At 38.1% G+C, this 27,509-nt stretch overlaps 1 protein-coding gene across 2 annotated transcripts in view; it reads left to right on the top strand.

The window, feature by feature from the left end:
• The window catches only part of TTK (TTK protein kinase), a gene marked incomplete at both ends in the record, with an annotated part of 41,991 nt that extends 28,665 nt beyond the window's left edge, over positions 1-13,326 (top strand). For both annotated transcript variants that reach the window (XM_080699739.1, XM_080699738.1), the window contains 6 exons: positions 833-957; positions 3,682-3,762; positions 9,249-9,425; positions 10,450-10,534; positions 11,240-11,337; positions 13,243-13,326. In XM_080699739.1, the coding sequence (XP_080555865.1) occupies positions 833-957; positions 3,682-3,762; positions 9,249-9,425; positions 10,450-10,534; positions 11,240-11,337; positions 13,243-13,326 (650 nt within the window). The remainder of the gene's footprint in view (positions 1-832; positions 958-3,681; positions 3,763-9,248; positions 9,426-10,449; positions 10,535-11,239; positions 11,338-13,242) is intronic.
• Positions 13,327-27,509: the final 14,183 nt, after the last annotated feature.

Below are 27,509 nucleotides of genomic sequence, written 5' to 3'. Positions count from 1 at the left end.
GTTGTTATATTTTTACTGTTATCCTCTGGTTTTTACTTAAACATTTTCTTGGTTCTTTTTTAGAAGGTTTTCTCTGCCTTTACCCTATCTTAAAAAAATAAAATAAGCCAGGCATGGTGGTAGATGTTTGTAATCACAGTACTTGGGAAACTGAGACAGGAGGATCACAGGTCTGATCTCAGCAACTTAATGAGCCCCTTTGTAACTTAGTGAGCCCCTTTTTCAAAATAAAGGATAAAAAACAAAAATAGGGCTGGAGCGGGTGTAGCTCAGAGGTAGAATGTCCCTGGGTTCAATTCCCAGTACCACAAAAAATAAGATAAAACAATAAAAAAAATGCTATTCACTTAAACAATTTGTAATTTATCTCCTTGTTCTCTCTTCTTATACGTTAACGTGTACTTCATCAGCACTGCCGAGATGGAGATGTCAGAAACACAAGGTTCTTACCATCTGGCAGTAAATCACAAGGATTAAGGATAAGCTTCAGTTTATGACAGTGTCTGTCACTTAGGCCTTGTGACCTTGAACAATTTAATTTAAACTAATTGCGTTAGTTTCATTACTCTAAAATGGGAATGAAGCTGGTACATACCTCAGCATTATTATGACAATTAAATGATTCATTATAACCAGCACACTTGCACGTGGCCAGCATTATCAAAGTATAGAATATGTATGTATGTATGTATGTATGTATGTGTATATATATATGTATATATAATATTTAATTGGGCTGACTAGTTGAAGGAAACAGCTTGACCTGTAGATTGCGATTATTTTGTCTGCAGAATGTTTTACCTTGTGTAATGGAATTGGTTTTGTCTTAAAGGCATCGTTCACAGTGATCTCAAGCCTGCGAACTTTTTGATAGTTGATGGAATGCTGAAGCTCATTGATTTTGGAATTGCAAACCAAATGCAACCGGATACAACAAGCATTGTTAAAGATTCCCAGGTAGGATTGCAGCGGGTGGTTGGCCACTACACAATAGAGTTTAGTTTCTTTGCACTTTGTATTATTTTGCCAGTGCATGTTATTTTTTTTTTACTGATCTTTTTCAAAGGGTTTTAGGAATTTTTGTAAGAATTGATATTGTAACTATAAAGAGTTTCAAAACCATGGAAAGTCAATATAATTGGATTTGGATTGGAAAGTCAAGATGAGGTAGAAATATATGTAGCAGTTTTGAATGATTTTCCTGTAGCTGAAGTAAGAAGCACTGATACCTGCCTAAGGAATCATTTCGGTCAAGATCTAAAAGTGACCTGGAAATTTGGCTCTGGTAGCTACCAAAGGAGGGAAATGCAGTTATATGTTTTTCATTGTCCATGAAGTAAGATTATTGATTATTTCTGTTCTTCCAGAGAAGCAAAGCTCTGTGTGTGTGTGTGTGTGTGTGTGTGTGTGTGTGTGTGTGTGTGTGTGTGTGTGTTGCCCAGGATTGAACCCAGGGGCATTCTACCTCCTAGCCCCAACCCCAGCCCTATTTTTTATTCTTTATTTTTAAATAGGGTCTCACTAAGTTGCTGCAAACTTGAGATCTTTCTGTTTCTGCCTCCCAAGTACTGGGATTGCAAACATACGCCACCATACCCGGCACCGGGCTTTGATAAAATTGTACCCCACAGCATTTTTGTGATTAGATATGCAGCAGCAAATCTAATGTACTTCCATAAAACTGAAGCAATGACATTGGAGTATAAGTAAATGATAATTTTACTTACAGCTAAAATGATGGATTTGATGGATGTAGATTTCTGATATGGATCTGCTTAGTCCTAGGAACAAAACTAGACTTTGTAGAAGGAATATATGGGCAGCATGCCCTTAAAACAGTTGTATTGGACAATCATTTCTTTTCATATCAAAAGTAAGGCTAAACACTGAGTTATAGATTGCTGGGGTCCAGCCTCGGCCAGTCCAGGGGTCTTGAAGGAGATGTAGGGCCCATGAAATTGAAGAATGAGAGACACCGTGCTTAGTAGCAGGGGGAAGGCATCTCTGCCTGTGCCCTAGAATATACTTTATTTATACGTGAATCTGACAGGTTACAGCAAGCACATCATGTGTGTTTTGTTTTCATTTAGTTTTCAAAACCACATTACACATACATTGCTTTCCATCTAGTTTTTTATTAACCTGAATTCCACACAGCAGGCACACCACGAAGCCACCCGTTTTTCTTGTTTTTTTGTTTCTTATTAATTTGTAATAAATTGACCTACAAAACTTATTACTACTATATAGCACACATAATAAACTTTAACTGAACTTATCTTATCCTTTATCTTAGCTACTAAATATTAGACTTACTGTATCTACTTCTAAAATTAATTGCTAATTTTACCTGCTATTTTGGCTACTAGGTATTCTATTAACTTATTTTGACCCAATCACCAAACCCCCATAAACTTACTCTATTTTTCTAGCATACAATGCCTACACCTAATTTTCTATAATACCTGTTAAGTTGTTTATCAAGAGAACTCTTTTGTGCTTTAGTGAGCAGGCACCAAGGAGGTCCCCGCCTGCCCAGCCCTCTGTAGGAATGGCACAGTCCTGACATCAAGCCATTTTCCAGTAATATTAACTCTGTGCTTGCCATACATCATACACTCCTGCATAGGGAAGTGGAGGATTGTTTGGAGATGGAAAAGTATTCTCATTAGTGCTAGCCCCCTGAGGGAGATACCAGTCGACCCCCTAACTTATAAGCAACATATAGAGAGCCTTGCACAGTAGGTATAATTTGCCTAAAGTTAACTTTTTCCTTTCATGGCTAAAACCTTAAGTGAGTCAGGTGTTATAAGCAGAGGAGCAGAGAGCTCTTTCCTATGTAGCTTCTTAAAAGTTCTCCCATAGTCATATTCTCCTTAGTGCTATTCCCAGCATTTTCCAGTCGCAATCCTCAATCAAAGCATTGTTCAAATTTCATTAATATTATCATTATAACTAAAATCAAGAGGGATAATGGCTTCAGTTTTGCCAGAGTCTTCCAGCCCTGCTGAATTCTCCCAGCTGCGACCCTGTCATACAGCAGGAATGGTGCCCCCTCTGCCAACAGATAAGCTTTTAGATACCTCCTACTGCAAAGCCCTAAAGTATAGGAATCTTATATTAAAAATAGGACCACTTGTTTTAGAATAAAAGGAGCATTTTGTAAGGTGGGTGTGAACCTGTTGCAGAAGCTTTTAGTTGATTTGGGTGCCCATCCTTTCTCAGCTTGCACATGGGGCCAAAAGAACCAGGAGACAGAGCTAGATGTGTTGTATTTGTTTGTTTGTGGTTGGATTTTATTAGAGGGAGAAAAAAATGTTGATTCTCTTCCAGCATATAAATGAATGATAATCAAGTCCTTCAAAGTTTGTGGCCATTTATAAATTTTAGCCTGGACAGTTTTTAAGGCAGATCTTACTAATTGCCCACTGTACTTATGGAAAAAGCACAGCATCCTGAAAAGAATCCGTTTTCTGGTTCTGACCCCCTTTACATTGCTGAAGTTGTAAAATACCTTTTTATATAATCTTAACATTGTTTGCAGTTATTTGAAATATTGAAGTATATTACTGAAATCTATAACTATACTAGTTTCTAAGAGTCTAGCATTTGTGTTTTTAAAATTTTAAGGCAGAATGCACTATTTTCACTGATTCATGTTTTCTGTTACTTGGCAAACAGGTTGGCACAGTTAATTATATGCCACCAGAAGCAATCAAAGATATGTCTTCTTCAAGAGAGAACGGGAAATCCAAGTCAAAGGTACTGTAAGTATTATGGCCATTTACTTGGCGTCAGTAAACTTCCCAGATAACTTGAACTTCTAATCCTTTACAAGTATTATAGAGCCCTTATTTTCTTAAGTGCATTGTCATGGAATTCAGTTTTACCTTTTATTGACTTGAGATTGCTCTTTAATATTCTTTTAATGTGATGACTCCTCACTACAAGAAATGCACCTAAAGTATTTTCCTTTAAAACTAAAGGAAAAGCTGGGCGTGGTGGCACACACTTGTAATCCCAGCATTTGTGAGGTGAAGACAGGAGGATTGAGGTTTGCAAACAGCCTCAGTACTTAGTGAGGCCCTTTGCAACTCAGTGAAATCCTGTTTGAAACTAAAAAAATAAAATAAAATAAGGCTAGGGGTGTTAACAGAGGTGTTAACAGGGGAAAGCGTTAACAGAGCCAGGTGTGGTAGGCACCCCTGTAATCCCAGTGCTTCAGACACTGAGACAAGATTTCAGGTTTGAAGCCAGCCTCAGCAACTTAGCAAGATTCTCAGCAACTTAGTGAGACACTGTTTCCAAAATAAAAAAATAATATTAAAATAGGGCTGGGGCTGTAGCTTGGAGGTAGGATGCCTTGAGTTCAATCCCAGCACCATACACATACCAAAAAAGTTAACAAATTTGTTCTTATTTGAATAGCTGAAAATGGCCTTGAATTGATATCCTTTTGAGGTTTTTACTATTTCCTCTCAGGTTCATTTTGTGAGTTTGGTAATGATGCCTTTATAAATGGACATAGAAGCATTTGAGTTGTTTTCTTCCTCAATCCTCCTATTTCTCTTTCCAAATCCTTCCTCTAGTCCCTTTCTGCTCTTCTACAAGTCTCTCTCCACATTATTTAAAGTACTTGCGTTTCCTATTTTTTCTCTTTCACATATATGACCCTTGATTTCTGATACTTAGCATAATATTCTCTAGTTTCTTCCACATTCCTGCAAATGGTAAACTTTTGTTCTTTGTGGCTGAGTAAATTCCATTGTGTGTATGTATATCACATTTTCTTTATTCATCTGTTGACAGACACCTAGGGTTGGTTTCATAATTTGGTTACAGTGAATTGTGCTGTTATAAACATGTATATGCATATATCACTATAGATCTGATTTTTTTGAATTCTTTTGGAAAGATTCCAAGAAGTGATATAGCTGGATCATATGGTGGCTCCACCACTCCTAGTCTTTGGAGGAATCTCCACACTGATCTCCATAGCGGCTATGCTCATTTACTATCCCACCAAGAGTGTAGAAGAATTCCTATTTTCTATTTTCTATGTCCTTGCCAGCATTATAGTTATTTGACTTATTGATATTGCCATTCTTATTGGGGTTAGATGGAATCTCAGTGTTATTTTTATTTGCATCTCCCTGATTGCTAGTAATATTGGATATCTTTTATATATTGATTGGAAATCATTTTTATGGACCTGGGGATTGAACCCAGGGCTGCTCTACCACTTAGCTACATCACCAGCCTTTTTTCTTTTTGAGACAAGATTTTGCTAAATTACCCATGCTGACCTTGAACTTGCCATCCCCCTCCTTCAGGCTTCCTAGTGCCTGGGGTTACAGGTGTTAACCGCGACTGGCTACCAAGTATTCTCTCTTATAAAATTCCTTTTATATCTGATTAACTTCTACTTTTCTTCTAAAACTTAAGTTCATTCTCCTTTTTTATTTTCTTGATTAGATTTGCCATGGTTTTGTTGGTCTTAAAATAACCAGGTCTTGCTGGTAGGCATTTTGGCACACTTATAATACCAGTACTTAAGAGGCTAAGACAAGGGGATTGCTTGTTCAAAGCCAGCCATGGCAACTTAGGCTTTCAGCAACTTAGTGAGACCCTGTTTCTAAATAAGAAATCAGGCTGGAGTGTAACTTGAAGGTAGAATGCCTCTGGATTCTAACCCCAGGACCCCTTCCTCCAAAAAAACCAAAAGCTGGTCTTGATTTTATTTATGAATTCTGTTTTCATTTGTTTTCCAATATGTGCTTTTATTTTTGAGAGTTTCTTTTTTGTATTCTCTTCATGTTTATTTTTTCCTGGCTTCTTGATTTAAATAATAACCAATTTAATTTTAGTATTCTTGCTTGTAATTAAAAACATTAAAATTATGACTTTTATTTTACTTTTGCTGCTACTTACAGGTCTTATTGTAGTGTTTCTTATTTTTCTTAATTTCTAAGATTTGTAATTTCAATTTTTTTTTTTTTTTTTTTTTTTTTTTTGGTGGTGGTACTGGGGTTCCTAGAAACCCTTCTACCTCCGGGCTACACTTACAGACCCATTTTATGTTTTTCTATCTGGAAACAGGGACTCTTCAGCCAGTGAAGCTGGCTTTGAGCCTGTGCGATCCTGCTGTCTCTGCCACCCAAGCGCGGGAATTACAAGCGTGTGCCACCAAGCCCGGCTGTAATTCAATTTTTAAGTAGTTTCCCTTTTACTTTAAAATTCAATTACTTATTTATTTTTATGTGGTACTGGGGATGGAACCCAGGGGCTTTCTACCTCCAGGCTATACTCCCAGACTTATTTTTATATTTTATTTGGAAATAGGATCTCACTAAGTGGTTGAGAGCCTCTCTAAGTAGCTGAAGCTGTCTTTGAACCTACATGATCCTCCTGTCTCAGCCTCCCCAATACTGGGATTACAAAAGTTTACCACCACGCCCAGCTCAAAATTTGATATTTTGAATTGTACTCAGTGTTCAGATTTTCTTTGTCAGTTCATTTGTTTAATATGTAATGGTAAATCTCCGATGATCAGATCACCTATGTTTCATAGTGGCCTCAGTGATTCTGAATTGCAGACAGAGTCTTATCTCAACATGAATCCTTGCTGGTGAAGGACACTGGCTCCCTCCCTAGCTGTCTTCTTCAGTTGGTGTTCCTTCCTAGCAGTGAATGTTCCTCGCTGCTAGGACTCCTTTTCTGCTTGGGTACCTTCATTGGCCCCTTGCTTTCTGCTTCAGATGCTTCTGCTGTGCGGGGCTTGTGGCTTTTGACCCTTTGTCCCCACCCACTCACTCCCCAGAGTTTGTGGCCACAGTTTTTCACGTGGTTTTGTCTGGAGTATTTTCTGTACTCCGGCTTTGCTGTCCGGATGCTCCATATGTCTCGGCTAGGGATTGGGAAAGGTTGCAGAACTATTCCACAGCACTACTGCCTTTTTCCAAGAATCAAAACCTTTTTAAACCATGATGTGTTTAGAAATGCATTTAGTTTACAGGTAGTTAAATTGGGGAAAGACGGAGTTATTTTTGCTTAAATTTAGTTTTTGCTTTAATTTTAGTTTTCTAGTGTGTTCAGATAATGGGATCTGTTTTATTATATTGTTAGAGACATGTTTTGTTTTGGTTTGTAGCACTGGGGAATGAACCCAGGGGCATTCTATCTCCAAGCTACACCCCCAGCCCTATTTTTTATTCTTTTTTTTGAAACAGGGTGTCACTAAGTTGTAGAGGGCCTCACTAAGTTAGCCAAGGCTGGTCAAGCCTTTTAAGTACTGGGATTCTAAGGGAGCACCGCCACACCCATCTCCTTAAAGACACAGTAAATGTGGCTTCAGCGTATTGCCATTCATTGCTACCATCTCTTCTTGGTTGATTGTACTTTGTATTACTATAAAATAACTTGCTTTTACCAGGTGTGGTGGTGCACACTTGTAATCCCAGCCTTTGGGAGGCTGAGACAGCAGTACAGCAGCCTCAGCTACTTAGGCCTTTTGCAACTCAGTGAGACCCTGTTTTAAAATAAAGAAAAAATAGAGCTAGGAGTGGAGCTCAGAGGTAGAATGCCACTGGATTGCATCCCCAGTACTTCAAAAACAAAAAACAACAAAAACAAAAACAAAAAACACTTGCTTTCTGCCTAATGAATTTTGCTTTTTTTTTTTTTTTTTTTTTTTTTGGTACTGTGGATTGAACCCAGGGACATTCTACCTCCGAGATACACCTCCAGTCCTATTTTTTATTCTCTTAGTTTGAAACAGGGTCTTACTAAGTTCCAGATGGCCTCACTAAATTGCTGAAGGTGGTCCCCAATCTGCGATCTTTCTGTCTCAGCCTCCCAACTACTGGAATTACAAGTGTGTGTCACTATGCCTGGCTGCTTTGCTATTTCTAATATTAAAATTATAGTCAGTCCCTGCCTTCCTTTTTTTTTTTTTTAAGTGGTGCCGGGAATTGAACTTAGAGGCATTCTGCCTCTGAGCTACACCATCAGGCCGATTTTATTTCTAATTTGGAAACAGGGTCTTACTAGGTTGCTGAGAACCTCACTAAGTTGTCATGGCTTTGAACTTGTGATCCTTCTATCTCAGCCTCCCAAGTACTAGTATTACAAGAATACACCACCATGCCCAGCTGCTTCTCTTGCTTTTTTTTTTTTTTTCCAAATGGTTTTATATATCTGATTTTTTCCTTCTCTTAACTTTCTGTGCCAATTAGTTTAGATGTGTCCTTTGTGGAGAGTATATGTTTTGTTTTTAACCATTCTTATTATGTCCACAGCTACGTTGGGTCATAGTTTCTTTTTAAAGTCAAAAGAATAATTATGCATTGTGCAACACAGCCACCTTTAAAAAAGAATAATTATATTATCTTTATATTATCTTAATGCTTTTTTTCTAATGTGATTTTAATGCAGTGAACATTTAATAATGATATTGGGCCAGGAGTTTAAGTAGTAATATGAGCGTGCAAATGGCCCAGGGTTCAACCCCAGCACTGTAAACAAAGAAAAAAGTACCTAGTAAATAGTATTTATTGAGTACCTACTGTAACCAGAAACTACTCTCTGGTGAGCCATATTCATGGTTATATCATTTAATGCCCGTGACAGTGTGCTTTGTTTTGTCTTTTGGCAATGCTGGGGATCGAGCTCAGGACCTCACACATGCTAGGCAAGTACTCTGCCGCTAAGCCATTAGCTGCCCCACAGGGTCCCATGGCAATGTACTTCTATTATTTCTGTTTTAGAGGTGAAGAGAGACACATCTAGAGAGACTTACCAGGTAGTGATAAGACCAGGACACAAGCTCTGCTTAACCTAGTTCTGCAGTTTATACTCTTAGGTGAAAAGTTGCCCAGTTTAAGTGACCTCTGAAAAGTGTATATGTTGTATTTATATAAAAACATTTAATTCAGTAATTTGGGGGAACAAATTTATAGTTATGCTTATATAGTCCTGTATTTCAAGAATGTAATATTTTGACTAAATTGAACTAATTAGAAATTTGTTGAAAGCTTTAAAGTGAAGCCTATCTCTTTGATGAAATAACTAAATGTAATGAAAACTAGAAAAAAATTTGCCATGTAAATATAATCTAGTACTTTCACACTCACTAAGATTTATGATTTTGATAATTATGATTTTAAATAAAAATATTTTATATATTTATATATATTTTTTATATAAAGCAACTTGTTTTACTTTTTTCTTTTTTTCCCCCCTTTCCTTAGATAAGCCCCAAAAGTGATGTTTGGTCTTTAGGATGCATTTTGTACTATATGACTTATGGGAAAACACCATTTCAACATATAATTAATCAGATTTCTAAATTACATGCCATAATTGATCCTAATCATGAAATTGATTTTCCTGATATTCCAGAGAAAGATCTTCAAGATGTGTTAAAGGTAATATTACTGCTATATGGATATACATAACTTTTCACATAATTAATTGTTTGCTTAAAAGAAATAGCTGAAAGCTGGGCGTGGTGGCGCATGCTTGTAATCCCAGTATTTGGGAGGCTGAGACTGGAAGATCGCGGTTCTGGGACAGCCTCAGCTACTTAGTGAGGCCCTTTGCAACTCAGTGAGACCCTGTTTCAAAATAAAGAATAATAAACTGGGCAGAGGGTGTAGCTTGGAGGTCAAATGCTTCTGGGTTCCATCCCCAGACCCGCAAAAAAGAAAAGAAAAAAAGAAATAGCTGAGGCCTGCTGTGTGGTGCACACCTATAATCTCAATATGTGCATGGAGGCTGAGACAGGAGGATCAAAGGTTGAGGACAGCCTCAGCAAGTAGTGAGACTCATCAAACTAGCAAGACCCTATTTCAAAATATTTAAAACAGTGCTGGGGGTATAACTCAGAGTAGCATGTCCCTGGGTTCAATCTTCAGTAGCACAAAAAGAAAAAAAATATCTAAGGTGACTGGGATTATGTAACTGGCTTAAATATAACTGTTCTACTGAAAAGGATTGCTGACCAGCTTTTAAAGCATCTTTAGTTTACTTTGAGAGTGTTTTAAACCTTAGCTGGGTGTGGTGGCACATTCTTGTGATCCCATTCATTACTTGGGAGGCTGAGAGAGGAGCGTCTCAGGTTTGAGAACAGCCTCAGCAAGTAGTGAGACTCTCATCAACTTGGTAAAACCCTGTTTTAAAATAAAAAAGTTAAAAAAGGGTTGGGGATATAGTTTGAAGGTGGAATGCCCCTGGGTTCAATCCCCAGTACCAAAAAAAAAAAAAAAAGCCTAATGGATACTTGGGGGTTTTGCAAAAGTGACTTGGTAAATTTTATCATTTGTTCAAGTTGAATCTCTGGAAAGCAATTTCTATAATATTATAAAATCTGGAAGAATAATTTCTCAGTATCACATTTTTAAAAACCTATTTTTTTGTGTTTGGGGTTTTCCCCAAATATTTTTTTCATAGTGCTGTTTAATAAGGGACCCTAAACAGAGGATATCCATTTCTGAGCTCCTGGCACATCCATATGTTCAAATTCAAACTCATCCAGGTATTTCTTTACAATTTGTTTATCATCACATTACTAGAATAAATAGCTTATTAACTATAGCAAAAACCAGTGTCTAAATTTGCCTGCCTCCTTTCTTAGGGAAGTTGCTCTTGTGCCATATATTAAAGTAAATAAAATTGCTTTTCTTTTTTACTTGCTAGAATTCAGTTTTATTTAGCCTTTGATAAACAGCTATGATCAGTGATAAATTATAAGAATGCTAAGCAGGGTGCAGTGGCACATACCTGTCATGCCAGTCTTGGGAGGCTGACACAGGAGGATTGCAGGTTTGAGCCAGCCTCCGCAGCTTAGTGAGATCCTATTTCAAAATTTAAAAAAAAAAAAAAAAATTTTTTTAAGGGGTTTAGAGGTGGAGGACTCCTGGCTTCAATTCCCAGCTACAGAAAGAGGAAAAGAAATACCAGTTAGGTTGGCATGGTGGTACATGCCTCTAATCCCATCTATTCAGAATGCTGAGGCAAGGGAATCACAAATTCTAGGCAGCCTGGGATACTAGAGACCCTGTTTCATAATAAAATAAAAGGGCAGGGGATATAACTCAGTGTTAGAGCTCCCCTGGGTTTAATTCCCAGTAAGGGAAGGACGAGTAGAAGTTATTGTGCTGTTAAACAGAATGCATATTTTAATGGATTTGCATATTTAAAGTTTTTTACTAATGTGTTGTTGATTCTATTTATTTTTGAGGTAACCAAATGGCTAAGGGAACCACTGATGAAATGAAATATGTTCTGGGCCAACTTGTTGGTCTGAATTCTCCTAACTCTATTTTGAAAGCTGCTAAAGTAAGTATTTCTATTCTCTATATTCATTTTAACTTTTATGTAATTTAGTGAGTTAGACACATAAACAGGTAGCCCAACGAAAAGTTAGTCTAATCGTGTCAGTTATGAAGTATATTTCTGCGTTTAGATATTTAACATGTGCTTTTTGCTAAGTATAGATTTACTTGATTTGTCCTGTTGAGGCCAAGGCATGTTTAGGGTGGATTGTCATATAAGGTACATTCAGAGGATTGCTGGAGTGTCTCTATTAGAATAAATCCACATAGGAATCTGCCTTTTAAGCCATTCCATCTCAACACACTTCTTAGCAGCTTTTGAATTCATTCTTTCAGCCAATTTTTGTTACACTTTAGAGATAAAGTACCCCATTTGTCACATGTGAGGTTTCTATAAAACTGTACTTAACAATCCATATATTTCTTGAAGCTGGTACACATCTCAACTTTCCAGCTTCCAAGTGCCTATTTATATCTATGATTTTTGGACTTCAGTGTCATCAAACAGTGATTTTAGAACCCTATGGATATTTATTGGTCAACTGGTTTAGCTACAAAGCAATTACTAAGTGTATGTTTCAGTTTTATAACATTATTATAAAATATGGGAGGTTGAACTTATAATAATCTTTGCTCTCTGACTAGGGCTAAAGTCAATCTAAATTGCTAAGAATTTTAACATATTTAGGAATTTATTAGACATTCACTATTAATATTTACATTCATGATAACAGGTACATTTTTCTTATTTTCAACTGCTGGTGGCTAAGCCAGAGGCCTTAGGAATTAACATTGGACAAAATTTGTTTTGCTCTATATTTCATATTTTCATGTTTTTCACTTACTTATTATTTGTGGAACTGGGGATTGAACCTAGAAGCATTCTACCTATGAGCTACATCCACAGACCGATTTTATTTCTTATTTGGCAATAAGATCTTGCCACATTGCTGAGAGTCTCACTACTTGATGAGGCTGTCCTAGAACCTGCTCTCCTCCTGTCTCAGCCTCCCCAGTACTGATTTTATAGACCTGTGCCACCATGCCTGGCTGATGTTTTTCATTTATAAAATTTATTGCTGAAAAATTTTTATAAACAAAATTAAGATAGATTTAATCTTTAACATTGAGGGCAGAGGTATCTGGGGTTTCCACATCTGTGGATTCAACCAACCACAGATCAAAAATATTCCACATTTAAAAAGATCCTGTGATGGTACACACCTAGAATCTTAGCTACTTTGAAGGCCGAGGCTGGAGGATTGTGAGTTTAAGCTCAGCCTGGACAACTTAGTTGGGATCCTGTCTCAAAAAAGAAAGAAAGAAATTGTGTCTGTACTAAAAGTGTACAGACTTTTTCCTCTTGTTATTATTCCCTAAAACACACACACACACACACACACACACACACACACACACACACACACACACCAGTGATTTATATTACATTACATATTATACATAACCTAGAAATGATTTAAAGCATATGAAGTTATGTATATGTATATGCAAATTGCCACTTTATATAGATTTTGGTGTCTGTGGAGTGAGGATCCTGGAACTAGCCCCTCACAAAAATCAAGAGACAGCCATACCTAATTATACAATTTTACACATGGGAATTTATCAAAGAATAACTGTTTAAGAAAAAAAGGAAGATCAGTAGGTTTTGAAGATTTACATATGTTAATAGCTATGTTATTTTTCTTATGGAAAGATTGAACTGCATTTCATGATAGCTCATTCATAAGGCTAAGCTAGTTTAAAATTTTTATTTCTAATGGTTTGTAATTTTCCAATTATAAGAATAAAAGAGAAATATTATATTTTAAAATGCCAAGTTCTTTTACTAATCTGATAATTCATTGAACCAAAAAATTTCAAAACGGATTTGTGTTTTTAATTTCAGACTTTATATGAGCGCTATAGTAGTGGTGAAAGCCATGATTCATCATCGTCCAAGACTTTTGAAAAAAAATGGGAAAATAAATGAGATGCAGTTACTCATAAACTGTCAAACAACACTATAAAATTTATTGGACTGTTAGATTTTTTTATTCTCTGTGGAAATCTACTCTTGAAAACTAGTTCATTCTGAAAATGTTACTAGCAAAAACAATTTCAGTACATTGCCCTAAGAAGAAAACAACTGCAAAAATAACAACCATTAGTGGCCATGTAAATATTAAATTATAAAATTGTTTTATGTTTTCCTGTAAATCTAATAATCTGTTTGGTAGCATTTCATACTTGGAATAGTAGGTGGACAACTGAAATGTATTCTGAACTATGTAAATAAATCTGTATAGTATAAAATGACACAAAAATGTCAAAGCTGTAAGATTATTTTACTCAAGCAAATGTTTCATTGGAATCGTAGCAAAATTCTTAATAAATAATAGATTAACGAAGATTGTAGTAGACTTTGGAAAAAAAATCCAGAAGGTTGAGTTCCTAAATAGATTTCTAAATTATGTGTGACACTGATATAGTCCATAGGGCTGTACATGGCTCTTTCATTTCTCCCTTTGAGTCTTCACTATATCTATTATTCTTTGTGTCTAGAGCGTCCTGTGGATTCTTTGTTGTAAACTGTATAGAGCATGCCCTCATTGCCTTTATTGGTAATGGGTAATTAGAAATGTTTCCCAGAGTGTATCTCTTTTGTTTTTTGCAGTGCTGGGGATCCCAGTGGGAGCCGCTGCTTGTGTGCGCTAGGGAAGCACTATCCTACACCACTGTACCATTGAGATAAGCCCCTGGCTTCCCCAGCCTCTTGACTGAATCTGATAGCTTAGTTAAAGGTACAGATTGAACATCCCTAATTTGAAAATCAAAATGTAAAATTTGAGTGCCAACATGACACAACCAGCAGACAATTTTGTAATTGACCCCATCTGGCAGAGTTCAGTCAACATTTTTGTATAAAAATAGCTTTAGGCTAAGTGTATGTGAAATATATTTTGGTTTGGGTCTCAGGCCCAAGAATTTCATTGTGTATATACAAATATTCCAAAATCAGGAAAAAAATGAAACACAGTTAATCCCAAGCATTTTTGATAAGGAATGCTCAATCTGTATTAGCACATGGTATTGTTTTCTCAACTTTTTTTTTCAAAGATTTTAATGGACTTTAAATTTTTTAGAGCAGTTTTAGATTCACAGCAAAATTAAGCAGAAAATACAGTTCCTATTTATACCTTGCCTTCACTCAGACAGCCTCCCTTCCTGTCATATTCCCAGCAGCAACACTCCATATCACTGTGGGACATGGTTACGATCAGCCCACACTAACAAGACTTATCACCTAGAGTTCATAGTTTAAACAAGGTTCATTCTTAGTACCATACCTTCTTTTTTCTTTATCTCTCTCTCTCTCTTCTTTTTTTTTTTTTTTTTTTTTTTTTTGGTTGTTGTGGTGGTGGTACTGGTACTACTGGGGATTAAAGCTAGGGGTGAGCTACCCTGCCCTTTTTATTTTGACACAAGATCTCATTAAGTTGCCCCAGCTGGCCTCAAGCTTTCATTCTTCTGTCTCAGCCTGCCTTTCTCTCTCTCTCTCTCTCTCTCTCTCTCTCTCTCTCTCTCTCTCTCTCTCTCTCTCTCTCTCTTCTTTGGCAGCATTGGGTATTAAACCTGGAGGCATTCTACCTCTGAGCTATGCCTCCAGCCTTATTTTATTTTAAACTGGATCTTACTAGGTTGATGAGAATCTCACTACTTACTAACCTTGAACCTGCCATCGTCCTGTGTCAATCTCCCAAGTACTGGGATTACAGGTGTGTACCACCATACTTGAGACCTAATTCTGTGGATTTTGACATGTTCAGTGACATTATCATACTGCCCTGAGAATCTTCTGTCCTTTTTTTCTTTCCACCCCTCATCCTTTGGCAACCACTGGCATTTATATATTTTTCTTTTTCCATTAATTATATAGGTGGGATCAAACAATATATACACTTTTAAGGTTGGCTTCTCTCACCTACTAATATGCATATAAGGTTCCTCCATGTCTTTGTCTGGCTTGATAGCCCGTTTCTTTTTAGTACTCATTGTATAGGTCCACTTTGTAGATGACCACTGTTTGCTTATCCCTCCACCTATTGAACGACATCTTGTTTGTTTCCAAGCTCTGACATTTGTATCCAAGACTGTTATAAGCGTCTGTATATGGACATTTGTATGGACATAAGTTTTCAGCTCCTTTTGCTAGATTCTATGGTTAAGAGTGTTCAGTTTTTTAAAATATTACGAACTGTCTTCCATAGTGGAAGATACTATGCCTTGCCACCAGCAATGAATGCAAGTTCCTTTTGCTTCATATCTTCCCCAGTACTTGATGTTATCTGTTTGGGATTTTGCCATTCTAAGAAGTGTGTAGAGGTATTTTGTTTTAATGTGCATTTCCTTAGTGATGTGATACTAAGAATCTTTTCATAAGCTCATCTGCCATCTATCTCCTTTGGTTAGGTGTATGCTCAGGGGTCTTTCACTATTTTTTAAATCAGGTTGTTATTTTCCTTGTGGTTGCATTTTAAGAGTTCTTTATATTTTAAATAATAGTCTTCATTTAGTGTAAGTCTTATGAATACCGTCTCCCATTCTGTGGCTTGTCCTTTCATTCTTTGTGTCCCAAATTTTTAACCATGGTTATTACTTTTCGTTTGTATTGGTTTTACTATAATACAGAGATAATTAGTAAGCTTAATCTGGAGTTCTATAAACCTCATGGAGAAGGCATAGTAAAAATCAAACTAGAAAGTAATTCAATCTGTGCCCCTTGAAGGTAAATTTTATACTTTTTTTTTATATATACTGAGGATGGAACCTAGAGGCTTTCTACTTCTGGGCTATACTTCCAGACCTATTTTTATATTTATTTGAAAACAGGGTCTCACTAAATTGCTGAGAGCCTCACTAAGTAGCAGAGGCTGGCTTTGAATCTGTGCGATCCTCCCGTCTCAGCCTCCCAAGTATTGGGATTACAAGCGTGCGCCACCACACCCAGCCAAGTTTTATACTTTCTAAGTCATCTTGAAATTACTGTAAGCCGGGCATGGCGCACACTTATAATCCCAGCATTTGGGAGACTGAGACTGGAGGATTGCGGTTCGTGGACATCTTCGCCTACTTAGTGAGACCCTCCGCAACTTAGTGAGATCCTGTTTCTAATTAAAGAATAAAAAATAGGGCAGGGGTGTAGCTTGGAGATCTAATGCCCCTGGGTTCCAAACCCAGACCTGCAAAAAAAAATAAAAAATAGAAACAGAAAGAAAAAAATTGTTGTATATCTAGCCATTTTTTAAATGCTTTTCATGTTGTAGAAGCCAGGCATGATGGCCAAATGCTTGTAATCTCAGGATTTGGGAAACTGAGACGGGAGGATTGCGGTTTGTGGACAGCCTCAGCTACTTAGGCCCTTTGCAAACTCAGTGAGATCCTGTTTCAAAATTATAAAAATAAATAAATAAATAAAAATAGGGCTCAGGGTATAGCTCAGAGGTAGAATGCCCTTGGGTTCCATCCCCAGTACCCAAAAAAAAAAAAAAAAAAAAAAAAAGAGGTGTAGAAATTCTTGCATGTGAAAAGGCATTATTGGCCACCTTTAATAGTACCTGTGGACCTAGAATAAGTAACTCAATTTATAAATCTCACAATTGAAAGACAACTGCTTCCTTTGAAATTAGGCAACAGAAAATTCTTACCTGTATTGACACATTCCCCAGGTATGTTTTTCATCGTAATTGGGCTAAATTAGTTACATCCTAACATTGTATTAGTGATAAAAACTGGGTCAGGTATCAAATTAGTGTAATCAGTACTCATTTGATAGTCTTTTATAGAAAATAATCTCATGCATATTGAATTTCGGGAGTTAGTATAATGCTGATATTTGTTCTCCTGTACTTGCCCCAGCTAAATAAAGAACTGTTCTATATAGGATTTGCTGAATGTTAAATTTTTTTTCCTCTGAGTCTTCTTGGAGTTTAATAAATGTACTTTTTATTCAGTGCGGCCACGTGGAGGGACAGTGACTGGAAAGGACTCAGCCATAAGCATTCCCGACAACCTTTGTGGGCCTGGTAAAGCCACTGCATATCTTCGGAAATCGGAGTGTTTCATTAGTAAAATTAGAACAGTGAACTACATGGTCTCCTAGGTCTTCTCTCAGATTGAGTCTGTGAAATCTTAAATGAAAGAAGGGAAGAGGGGAAACATATCTATGAGGCTAACTTCCTGCATGAATCCAAAACTAGGAACTGGACTTGGGATTCTGAAGTTTCCTTGTTTGAGAAATTCCCAAGAGCCTACAAAATAGGCCCTTTTTCCTCAGTTTCAGCTATGGTCCTTATGTCTGGCCTAGTTCCCACCATTCTTATATTGACTGCTCCTCTCCCACTGAGTCCAGGGGAAAAGGCTGAGGAAAACCTAGGTGCTCTGGCGGCTTCCCTCCCATTCTGTGCTGGTTGAATGGAACCATGGAACCACGCCCACAAAGGGAGAGAGTATGTGAAATATGAGACTTACGTGATTGCTGCTGGGGGCCAGGTTGGCTGCTTAGTTTTGTCTTGTTTTTGGTTGTTATCATTCATCTCTAATAGAATGAGATTGTGAGTGAGAAGTCCTGACACTGAGCATCTACCAAAAATTGGGTAAAGTGTCTAGAACATTGTGAATAGTAAACTTGGCCCACAATTTCAAAGAGTTTTCTGCCTAACGGGAGAGGGAGACCCTTTGATATTTATTCCCTTGGGCTCTCATCCTGTCTCCTCATTTTAAACGTCATTTACTTTGTGGCCACGTGTGGTAGCACACACCTGCAATTCCATCTACTTGGGAATCTAAGGCAAGAGAATCACAAGTTTTTTGTTGTTTTGTGGCGCTGGGGATTGAGTCCAGGGGCATTCTACCTCCAAACAACACCCCAGCCCTTTTTTATTTTTATTTGGAAACAAAGTCTTCTAAGTAGTGATGTGTCTCACTATGTGCTGAGGCTGTCCTTGAACCTGTGATCCTCCTGTCTCAGCCTTTTAAGTACTAGGATTACAAGTGAGCACCACCACGGAGAATCCCAAAATCAAGGCCAACTTGGGCAATTTAGCAAGAACCCGTCTCAAAATAAGAAATAAAGACAGGAGATGTAGCTCAGTGGTAGAACATCCCAGGGTCCAATCCCCAGTACCAGGCCCACACACATCCAGAAACCATATGTTTACAAATAATTTCCCTATTTATATCTCTAAACTAGATTTACCTCTTCTCCAGATTTATATTCAGTTGACTATTAAGCGTCTTGATCTAGATGTCTTATACATATCTCAAACACAACATATGCAAAATAAAATTGACCTCCATCAAAACCGGCTCCCTAGCCCAACATGTTGGCACAAGTCTACTCCCAGTACTTAGGAGACTGAGACAGGAGGAGCGCAGGTTCTAGGCCAGCCTCAGCAACTTAGCAAGGCCCTCGCAACTTAGTGAGTCCCGGTTTCAAAATAAAAAACAAAATAACGTAGGTGTAGCTCAGAAGCAGAATGTCCCTGGATTCAGTTTTCAATATTAAAAAAAAAAAAAAAAAAGCCTGCTTCCTTCAAATTCCCCATTTTAAGTGATGATGACAAATCAAGCCATCCTTTAGCTATGCAGGTCTAAAAATCAAGTCCTGGTCAGATTATGTCATTCCTTGTGTCACAACCCTGTGGTGCTCTCAGTTATACTCTAAAAGGTGCACTCCCACCAGGGCCTGCTGAGCCGAGTGCCCTGGTCTCACCTTCTTCAGCCTCATTACCTGTGAGCAGTGCACGCCCTCTGGCAGTGCACAGGTTTCAACTGACGTGTCCAAGGGAATAGTTCAGGGGCGCATTAGTGGTGGCTGCTAAGGATCTGCTTGCTTCTCTAGCTGGATGTTAGAATAACTGCTGCAGCCAGAATTAAATTTTCTACTTGGGTCATCCTAGAGGCAGGTCAACAGAGGGGGGAAAAAGGGAGAGAGGAAAAGCTCTTAATTTTGGGGGGCATGGGCAGTACTGGGAAGGAACCCAGGGGTATTCTACCTCTGAGCTACACTCCTAGCCCTATTTTTAAAATTCTTTATTTTGAAACGGGGTCTCCCTGAGTTGCAAAGGGCCTCACTAAGTAGCTGAGGCTGGCCATGAACCGCGATCCTCCTGTCTCAGCCTTTCTAATGCTGGGATTACAAGTGTGCGCCACCGTGCCCGGCTCAGCGGTTTCTTTTTTCAGAATAGTGGTCTTCATGTTTTTACTGCCTTCTCTAATGAATAGTCATAAATATTGTTGAATGTATGCATACAGTTAGTAAATTGTAATAAAACTGAATCTAATAAATACTACATGTAACTCATTTTTCAACCTCACGTTGATTCCAGAAATCTTTATTTTTCTCCTTTGTTGACAGAAGCTCTTCATTTTTTAGACACATTTTTCAAGAAAACAATAAAATAGTCTAAACTGTTTACAGTTTTTTTTTTTTGCTAACTCATGAATCTGATTGGTACCAAATTAATTAAAATAAATAAAATGTGTTCATATTAAGCTGCCACCTATTTTAAAACTGCAAAAAAATTAAATAATCTTTATTGCCCAAATAATTAACTGTATTTTCATTTTTGGTAATAGACAGTCTGCACCAAAGAAATGTGCCCATTCCCAGTTTACAGCCAAGTCTGAGGTCTTCTTTTGTGGGTACTAGTCTGCTACAGGCCTTGGGATTTCTCAAACTGCCTAAAGTAGTTTGTATAAGGAAGGAATTTTTTGAGAGTATGCCTAGAGTCAAGATGTTTCTGTGATGAAATGATGATCACTGTGTGTCTGTATATTTATAAGCTTTGAATAAAAGCTTAACCAGTACTTAAAATTTCCCAGAGTCCCAGAACCCATATTGCTGTTTAAATAATCACTCAGCATCCTTACCTGTGCATAGGCTTGCCTTATTAGTGTTAGAGATCCAGAACATTCCAAATGAATATTCTAGGCCTGCCTGCTCAGAGCCTCTCCACACCTTGCAAGCCCTTCCCTACCCTGAAATAGCTCACTGGACATTTGGCTTCATGGTAGAAATACCTGCGGAGGTTTTTAAAACTATGCCCATGTCAGCTGGGGTTCAGATCCATTAAGTAGAAAACATCCCCTCCCTTGGCCATCCCTTGAATAAGGGTGAGAATCTATATGGTGTTCTTTGCCTTGGGGAGGACTGGCTAGGGAAGAATCCTATGCAGATCTTGGAAACAGTCTGGCAGGGACGCAGGCACTGGGAATGCAGTGTGGACAGAAGGGAAGGGCAGCACTGCTTCCCTGATGGTGCGTCCCTTGATCCTGCGGACTCCTGGTCTTATAGGAAAGAGGAAGACGGGGATTTCTCAAGTGAGGTTGGGAAGGCCAAAGACTCTATTTGTCTGGCTCTAAGGATGGCTCAGCCTTTAATCCATAAGACTTGTTCAAAGAAGAAATTAAATTCAAACTGTATATACAAGAAACAACCGGTTTTTCTAAAGCCTGAGAGAAATAGAATTTGACACTCAAAAGCATATTTTTACCTTTGGAACTCAAACAACTGTCTATAATACTCACCACAATTTAGTAAGAATTATTAGTAATTTTAACTTCTCTTGCTAAAACATGACAAGAGACTAAAAGATTACCCCCCCCCAAAAAAAAAGATAAATAAAAATATTGAGAGACCTAGTATGTCATATCCACTTGGGGGCACTGCAAAGCTGTTTATTACTTTAGGGACAAATAAACATGTTAATTCATATGAGCTCAGATTGTAAACTCCATTTTTCTTGCCAAAAATTGTTTGGTTTCTGAGGAAATAGACATGGGTTATTATACAATCTTAATCTGAAAAAAAAATTTTAATCTGAAAGAGGAAAGCTGCTTCTACAGTAGTACAATGCAGGAGCCACTAGACACGTGATCTTTACATTTAAATGAATTAGTCAGTTGCTCCAGTCATTCAAGTGCTCAGTAGCCACATGTGACTCATGGTCACAGTATTGGAGAACACAGGTACTTAACACGCATCATGACAGGTGTTGTTCTAGAATAATTCCAGTAACTATCATACTAATAACTTCCAATACTGTATCATTCCCAGTTTAATCTGGATCTAAATGGTCTTTAATATTTTTCATGAAAATTACATTTTAGTTTAATTGTTTAAATTATTTATTAAAAATAGCATTGTTTTAAACATTCTTAATCATTTTACTCATTTCCGCTGTTACAGATTTATAGAAGTGGAATTTTTGGTCAAAGTTTAGGATTTATTTTATTTTGGTACTGGGGATGGAACCCAAGGGCCCTCTACCTCTGGGCTACATTCTCAGCCTTATTTTATTTTTTATTTGGAAACAGGGTTTTGATTAAGTTGCTGAGACCTCACTATATTGCTAAGGCTGGTCTTGAGCCTGTGATCATCTTGTTTCAGCCTCCTATGTACTGGGATTACAGGCACATGCCACCACACCTGGCCTGGGATTTATTTTAAAGACTTTGTGGTCCATAGGTCCAATTTGGTCTTTTTTTTTCTCTTTTTTCTTTCTTTTTCTTTTTCCTTTTTCTTTCTACCTCTGAGCCAAGCCCCTGACCTCCCTTCCTTTTTTTTAAACAAGATCTCTCTAAGTTGCTGGGGTTAGCCTTGAACCTGAGATTCTCCTGTCTTGGCCTCCCAAGAATAGGGATTATATGAGTGTGCTATCATGGCCAGCTGCTAAATTGCTTTCCTTTCCTTTCTTTCTTTCTTTCTTCCTTTCTTTCTTTCTTTCTTTCTTCCTTCCTTCCTTCCTTCCTTCCTTCCTTCTTTCCTTCCTTCTTTCTTTCTTTCTTTCTTTCTTTTTTCTTTTTTTGTGGTACTGGGGATGGAATCCAGAGGCATTCTACGTGTGAGCTATACTCCCAGCTCTATTTTTTATTTATTTTGAAACAGGGTCTCACTGAGTTGTGGAGGGCCTCACTAAGTAGCTGAGTAGCTGAGGCTGTCCGCGAACATCAATCCTCCTGTCTCAGCCTCCCAAATGCTGGAATTATAAGCGTGCGCCACCATCCCTGGCTAAATTGTTTTCTTAAAGAGGTTTTAGCAATATTTATTACCATCAGCCATAAAAGAGTACTTTTCTTCATATTTCTGCCAGTTCATTTTTAAAAATCATTGCCAATCTGATTAAACAAAATTTTGTCACATTATTTAGCTTCTTGGTATAGAGTATTACTTAAATTTCCTCTATGCCTTGGTAAATTTTATATTTTTTCCTATGTTTCCTTTATGTTGTGTTATTTTGTGCATATTTTAGTTGTTTCATTTCATCATATTTTCTAAATGATTATTATAGGTATTTAAAGAAGCCACTTTTTATAGTAGAGGTTTTTTAAAAGTTAAAAACAATATAATCATATGGTTAAAAAAGAATCAAGCCCAGCACAGTGGCACACGATTGTAATCCTAGTGACTGTGGAGGCCGAAGCAGGCAGATCACATGTTCAAGACTGGCCTCAGCAACTTAGCAAGACCTTGTGTAGAATGTAGCTCAGTGTTAAAGCACCCCTGGGTTCAATTCCCAGTACCACAAAAGTAAGTCTAAATGCTATAAAACAAGACTAAAGGCTATCAAATAAAAAACTAAGTTGCCTGCCCACATAAGTTCCTTTCCCTTTCCTCAGAGGCAACCTCTATTAGCAATTTTTTTGTAAATTCAGAAATTGTCCATGCATAAGTAATGTGCATGTAATAAATGTACATTTATAGCTATGAATAAAACACAAATTGGGCTGGGTGTGGTAGTGCTCGCCTGTAATCTTAGTACTTGGGACTATGAGACAAGAGGATTGCAAGTTGAAGGCCAGCTTCAGCAACCTGGTGAGGCCCTTAGCAGCTTAGTGAGACCGTGTCTCAAACAACAAAAAAATAAAAACACAGCTGGGGGTGTAGCTCCCGAGGTAGAATGTCCCTGGATCTAATCCTTGCCCCCCCCATACACACACACAAATTGAAGCTTACTATATATAACCTGGATTTTGTTATTTTTTTTCACTTAAAATTTCTTGAAGATAGTTTTTTATAGCTACCTCATTCTCTTTTAATAGTGACACGCTGTCCTGTGATACTGATATAATGAATTTCCTCCCTATAAGCTTCAGAATAGTTTTCTGTCCTTTGCTATTACAAAGAGTGCTGCAATAAATTCCTTTGCTTTGAATTTGTGTCAAATTGAAGAAGACCTAAAGAAGGGGTTGAGGGACGTGGCTCAGTGGTAGAGTGCTTGCCCAGCGTGCACAGGTCAGACTCAATCCATTGCACCACAAACAAGCCATACCTATAGAAGATATAAGTACCTGTAGGATATGTGCAACAGAGTGTATGCACATTCTTAATATTGTCCATTTCTTTGGTTCCTTGTCAAAACATCTTTTTATATTGTGCCTGAATGAATGTCTTTGTCTTTGTGTGAATATTTGGGGGTTGGAGGGAAAAAAGCATTGAAGATCTCCTATGTGGAGTTTTGTTCGCTTATACCAGACCCCGGGGGCTTTGTCCATTGCCACAGTATTTCAGGTCCAAAGCTTGAGGTTCCCAGGACCTTTCAGGTGATATAAAATCTGATTCAAATCCACACAATTTAGTTCTAGATGATACCGTCCCTGTGAGGTCAACTCTTCTGGTTCCCTAGTAAAGTGAATGAAGGTCAGGCATGATGGTGCAGGCCTATAATCCCAGAACTTTGGAGGGGGAGACAGCAGGATCGCAGGTTCAAGGCCAGCCTCAGCAACTTAGTGAGGATCTCAGCAACCTAGTGAAACCTCGTTTCAAAACAAATAATAAAAAAGACTGGGGATGTAGCTTGGAGAGGTAGCATGTCCCTGGGTTCATTCTTTAGTACAGTTAAGTAAATAAATAAAGTGAAGGAGAGTATAAGATTGCTCATTCGGCAGTTCCCGGACTCTTCATCGTCCTCCACCAGGTCTCCCAACTTCTAGCTCAGGCTCACAAATGTTTATTCCAGATTAGCAAATGCTCAACTGTGCTTCCTTTTGGGGTCTTCATATTCATTAATATTAGAACCCATAATTTTTACTAGTTGGTTTTTAGGGTTTTTGTTGTTGTTACCAACAAATTGCACCCCAGTACTTTCTGCTTTAAAACAGCAAATGTTTGTCTTAATTTCTGCAGGTCAGGAATGTGAGTATGTTATCGGTGGATGCCTCTGGATTAAGGATGTTATGTGGTCTGTCAAATTTACCAGGGTGTGATCTCATCCGAAGGCTCTCGGAGCAGATGAATCGGCTCCAAGGTCACTCATGTGACTGCTGGGAGGATGCAGGTCCTGTGGGTTGGACGGAAGGGTCAGCTCCCCTCTGGCTGTTGGGGAAAGGCCTCCACTCCATAGGGCAACTTACAGCATGCCCGCTGGCTTCACTCAAGATGAAGGCTACAGTATTTTTGTAACCTAGTCTTGCAAATGACGTAACTTCACCTCACATTAGGCCATGCTCTCTGTGTTAGAAGTGAGTCACGAGGTCTAACTAGCATTTGACCAGCAAGAGGCAGAGATCCTTGTGGGCCATATTTGAGGCTCCCTAAACCCAAGTCGTTAGCTCTTTCTTGCTATTTATTTTTCTATTTTATATGAAATTTTAAGTTTGTCCTCAGAAGTGTTGGTGTAAATTTCCTTTCCCCTTGATTTTAAAAAATCGTCTTGCCTCTTATGTACACATTTTTAAACAATATACTGGCATCTCCTGTTTAATGTGTTCCTAAATAATCAGTGTTCTATACAGAAAGAAAAAGGAGCAAGGAGCCTTAAATGGAAAAATTATATTGTATGTCTCTTTAAACAGTAAAATGCCCCAGATAAGTTCAAGTTAGAATGATAGGTTTTTTTTTAAATACTTTTACTGGTGTATTATACTCCCACATCATAATGTAAGTCAGTGAGAGTGGCACACATCACATAGCTCTTGGTGGACTTTCCCTCCGGCCCCGCCCCACGTCCTCCTTTTTCCTACAGGGTCCTGAGTGTGGCATTGGCATGCTCACATATGTACATAATTATCACATAGTGAACACATGCACATTGGATCATAATGATCATCGTGATCAATATTCCTTCATTGATCCTCCCCCTTCCTTCCCCTAGGCCACCTCCCTGGATCCACTGGAGTTTCTCCTCCATTATCTGAAGCCTCTCTGGTATTCCAGTTACTCTCTAGCTTGTGCAATTAGAAAAGACATATGACCCTTCACATTCTGTGACTGGCTAATGTCACTTAACATTCTCCAGGCCCATCCATTTTCCTGCAAATGATATTTTGTTCTTCTTTGTTGCTGACCAGAATTCCATTGTGCTCATATCCCCTAATTTTGTTATCCATTTATCTGTTGATGGATACCTAGGTTGTGCTGCTATGAACATGCATATGCATATATTACTATAATTTCCTGATTTCTGTACCTTTGGAAAAATACCCAGGAGTGGTCCAGCTGGATCATATGAAGGATCCATTCCCAATTTTCTGAGGAATCTCCATAGTAGCTATAGTAATTTACGATTTGACCAACAGTGTATAAGAATTCCTATTTCTCTACATCCTCAAAGAATTTATTGTTGTTTGACTTCTTGATGATTACCATTTTGATTGGGGTTAGATGGAATCTCAATGTAGTTTTTTTTTTCTTTTTCTTTATGGTGGTACTGGGGATGGAACCCTTCTACCTCGGGGCTATACTCCCAGACCTATTATTTTATATTTTATTTGGAAACAGGGTCTCTTAAGCCAGCAAGGCCGGCTTCGAACCTGTGCAATCCTCCTGTCTCTGCCTACCATGCACGGGGATTACAAGCGTGCGCCACCACATCTGACCTCAGTGTAGTTTTAATTTGCATCTCCCTGATTGTTAATGATGTTGTTGAACACTTTTTCTTTTTTTTTTTTTTTTTTTTTTGCGGGTCTGGGGAAGGACCCCAGGGGCATTCGACCTCCGAGCTATATCCCTTCCCTATTTTTTATTTTTTATTTTGAAACAGGGTCTCACTAAGTTGCAGAGGGCCTCACTAAGTAGCTGAGGCTGTCCCTGAACAATGATCCTCTTGTCTCAGCCTCCCAAATGCTGGGATTACAAGTGGGCGCCACCATGCCCATCTCTTTTCATGTTTTTATTGGCCATTTTGTGAAGTGTCTATTTTGTTCAATTGCTCATTTCTTTCTTTTGCAGTACTGGGGATGGAACCCAAGGACATTGTACCTCTGAGCTACATGCCCAGCCCTATGTTTTAGTCTTTTTGTTTTTGAAACAGATTCTCACTGATTTGTGAAGGAACTTGCTAAGTAGCTGAGGCTGTCTGCGACCTGTGATCCTCCAGTCTCAGCCTCCTGAATGCTGGGATTACAAGCGTGTGCCATCATGCCCGGCCAATTGCTCATTTCTTGATTGGGTTATTTGGTGTTTTGTTTTTAAGTTCTTGTATATTCTAGACATTAGTTCTTTATCAAAGGGATAGCTGGCAAAGTTCTCCCTTAGAATGACAGTTTTGAAATATCGTTTCCTGATCGCTTAACAAGTAATATGACTGTTAAATACAACATAGTAGCATGGCCTCACAGCACCAGCAATATCTGAGATGCACCCCTCATTCTTGACAATTAGAGCTTTTCAAAATATCCACATGGTCCTGATATTTCTCCAATTATATAATAATGAAATGCAAGATTTCTCCCATTACATAATTATAGAAAATATTTCTAAAATATTAATTATAGAAAAATATTAAGTGGAAACATTCTGCCATGTATGCTGATATTTTTGGTTTGGATTGCTTCAGATCTTTATAAAATTGTTATGTAGTTTTGCTGCTATGATAAATAGTATCTTAAAAATTGAGCCGGGCGTGGTGGCGCACGCTTGTAATCCCCGCACTTGGGAGGCAGAGACAGGAGGATCGGGCAGGTTCAAAGCCAGCTGCTCGCGCTGGCTTAGGAGACCCTGTTTCCAAATAAAAATGTAAAAATAGGTCTGAGAGTATAGCTCTGAGGTAGAAGGGCTTCCAGGAACCCTAGTACCACCAAAAAAAAAAAAAAATTGAGCCGGGCATTCGGGAGGCTGAGACTGGAGGATCACTACTTAGTGAAGACTCAGCTACTTAGTGAAGCTCTCTGCAA

This window comes from Muscardinus avellanarius, assembly GCF_963383645.1.
Source record: "Muscardinus avellanarius genome assembly, chromosome: 8".
NCBI lineage: Eukaryota > Metazoa > Chordata > Mammalia > Rodentia > Gliridae > Muscardinus > Muscardinus avellanarius.
The sequence above is the reverse complement of the archived record's forward strand: the minus strand, read 5'-3'. Positions and strand labels throughout refer to the sequence as shown.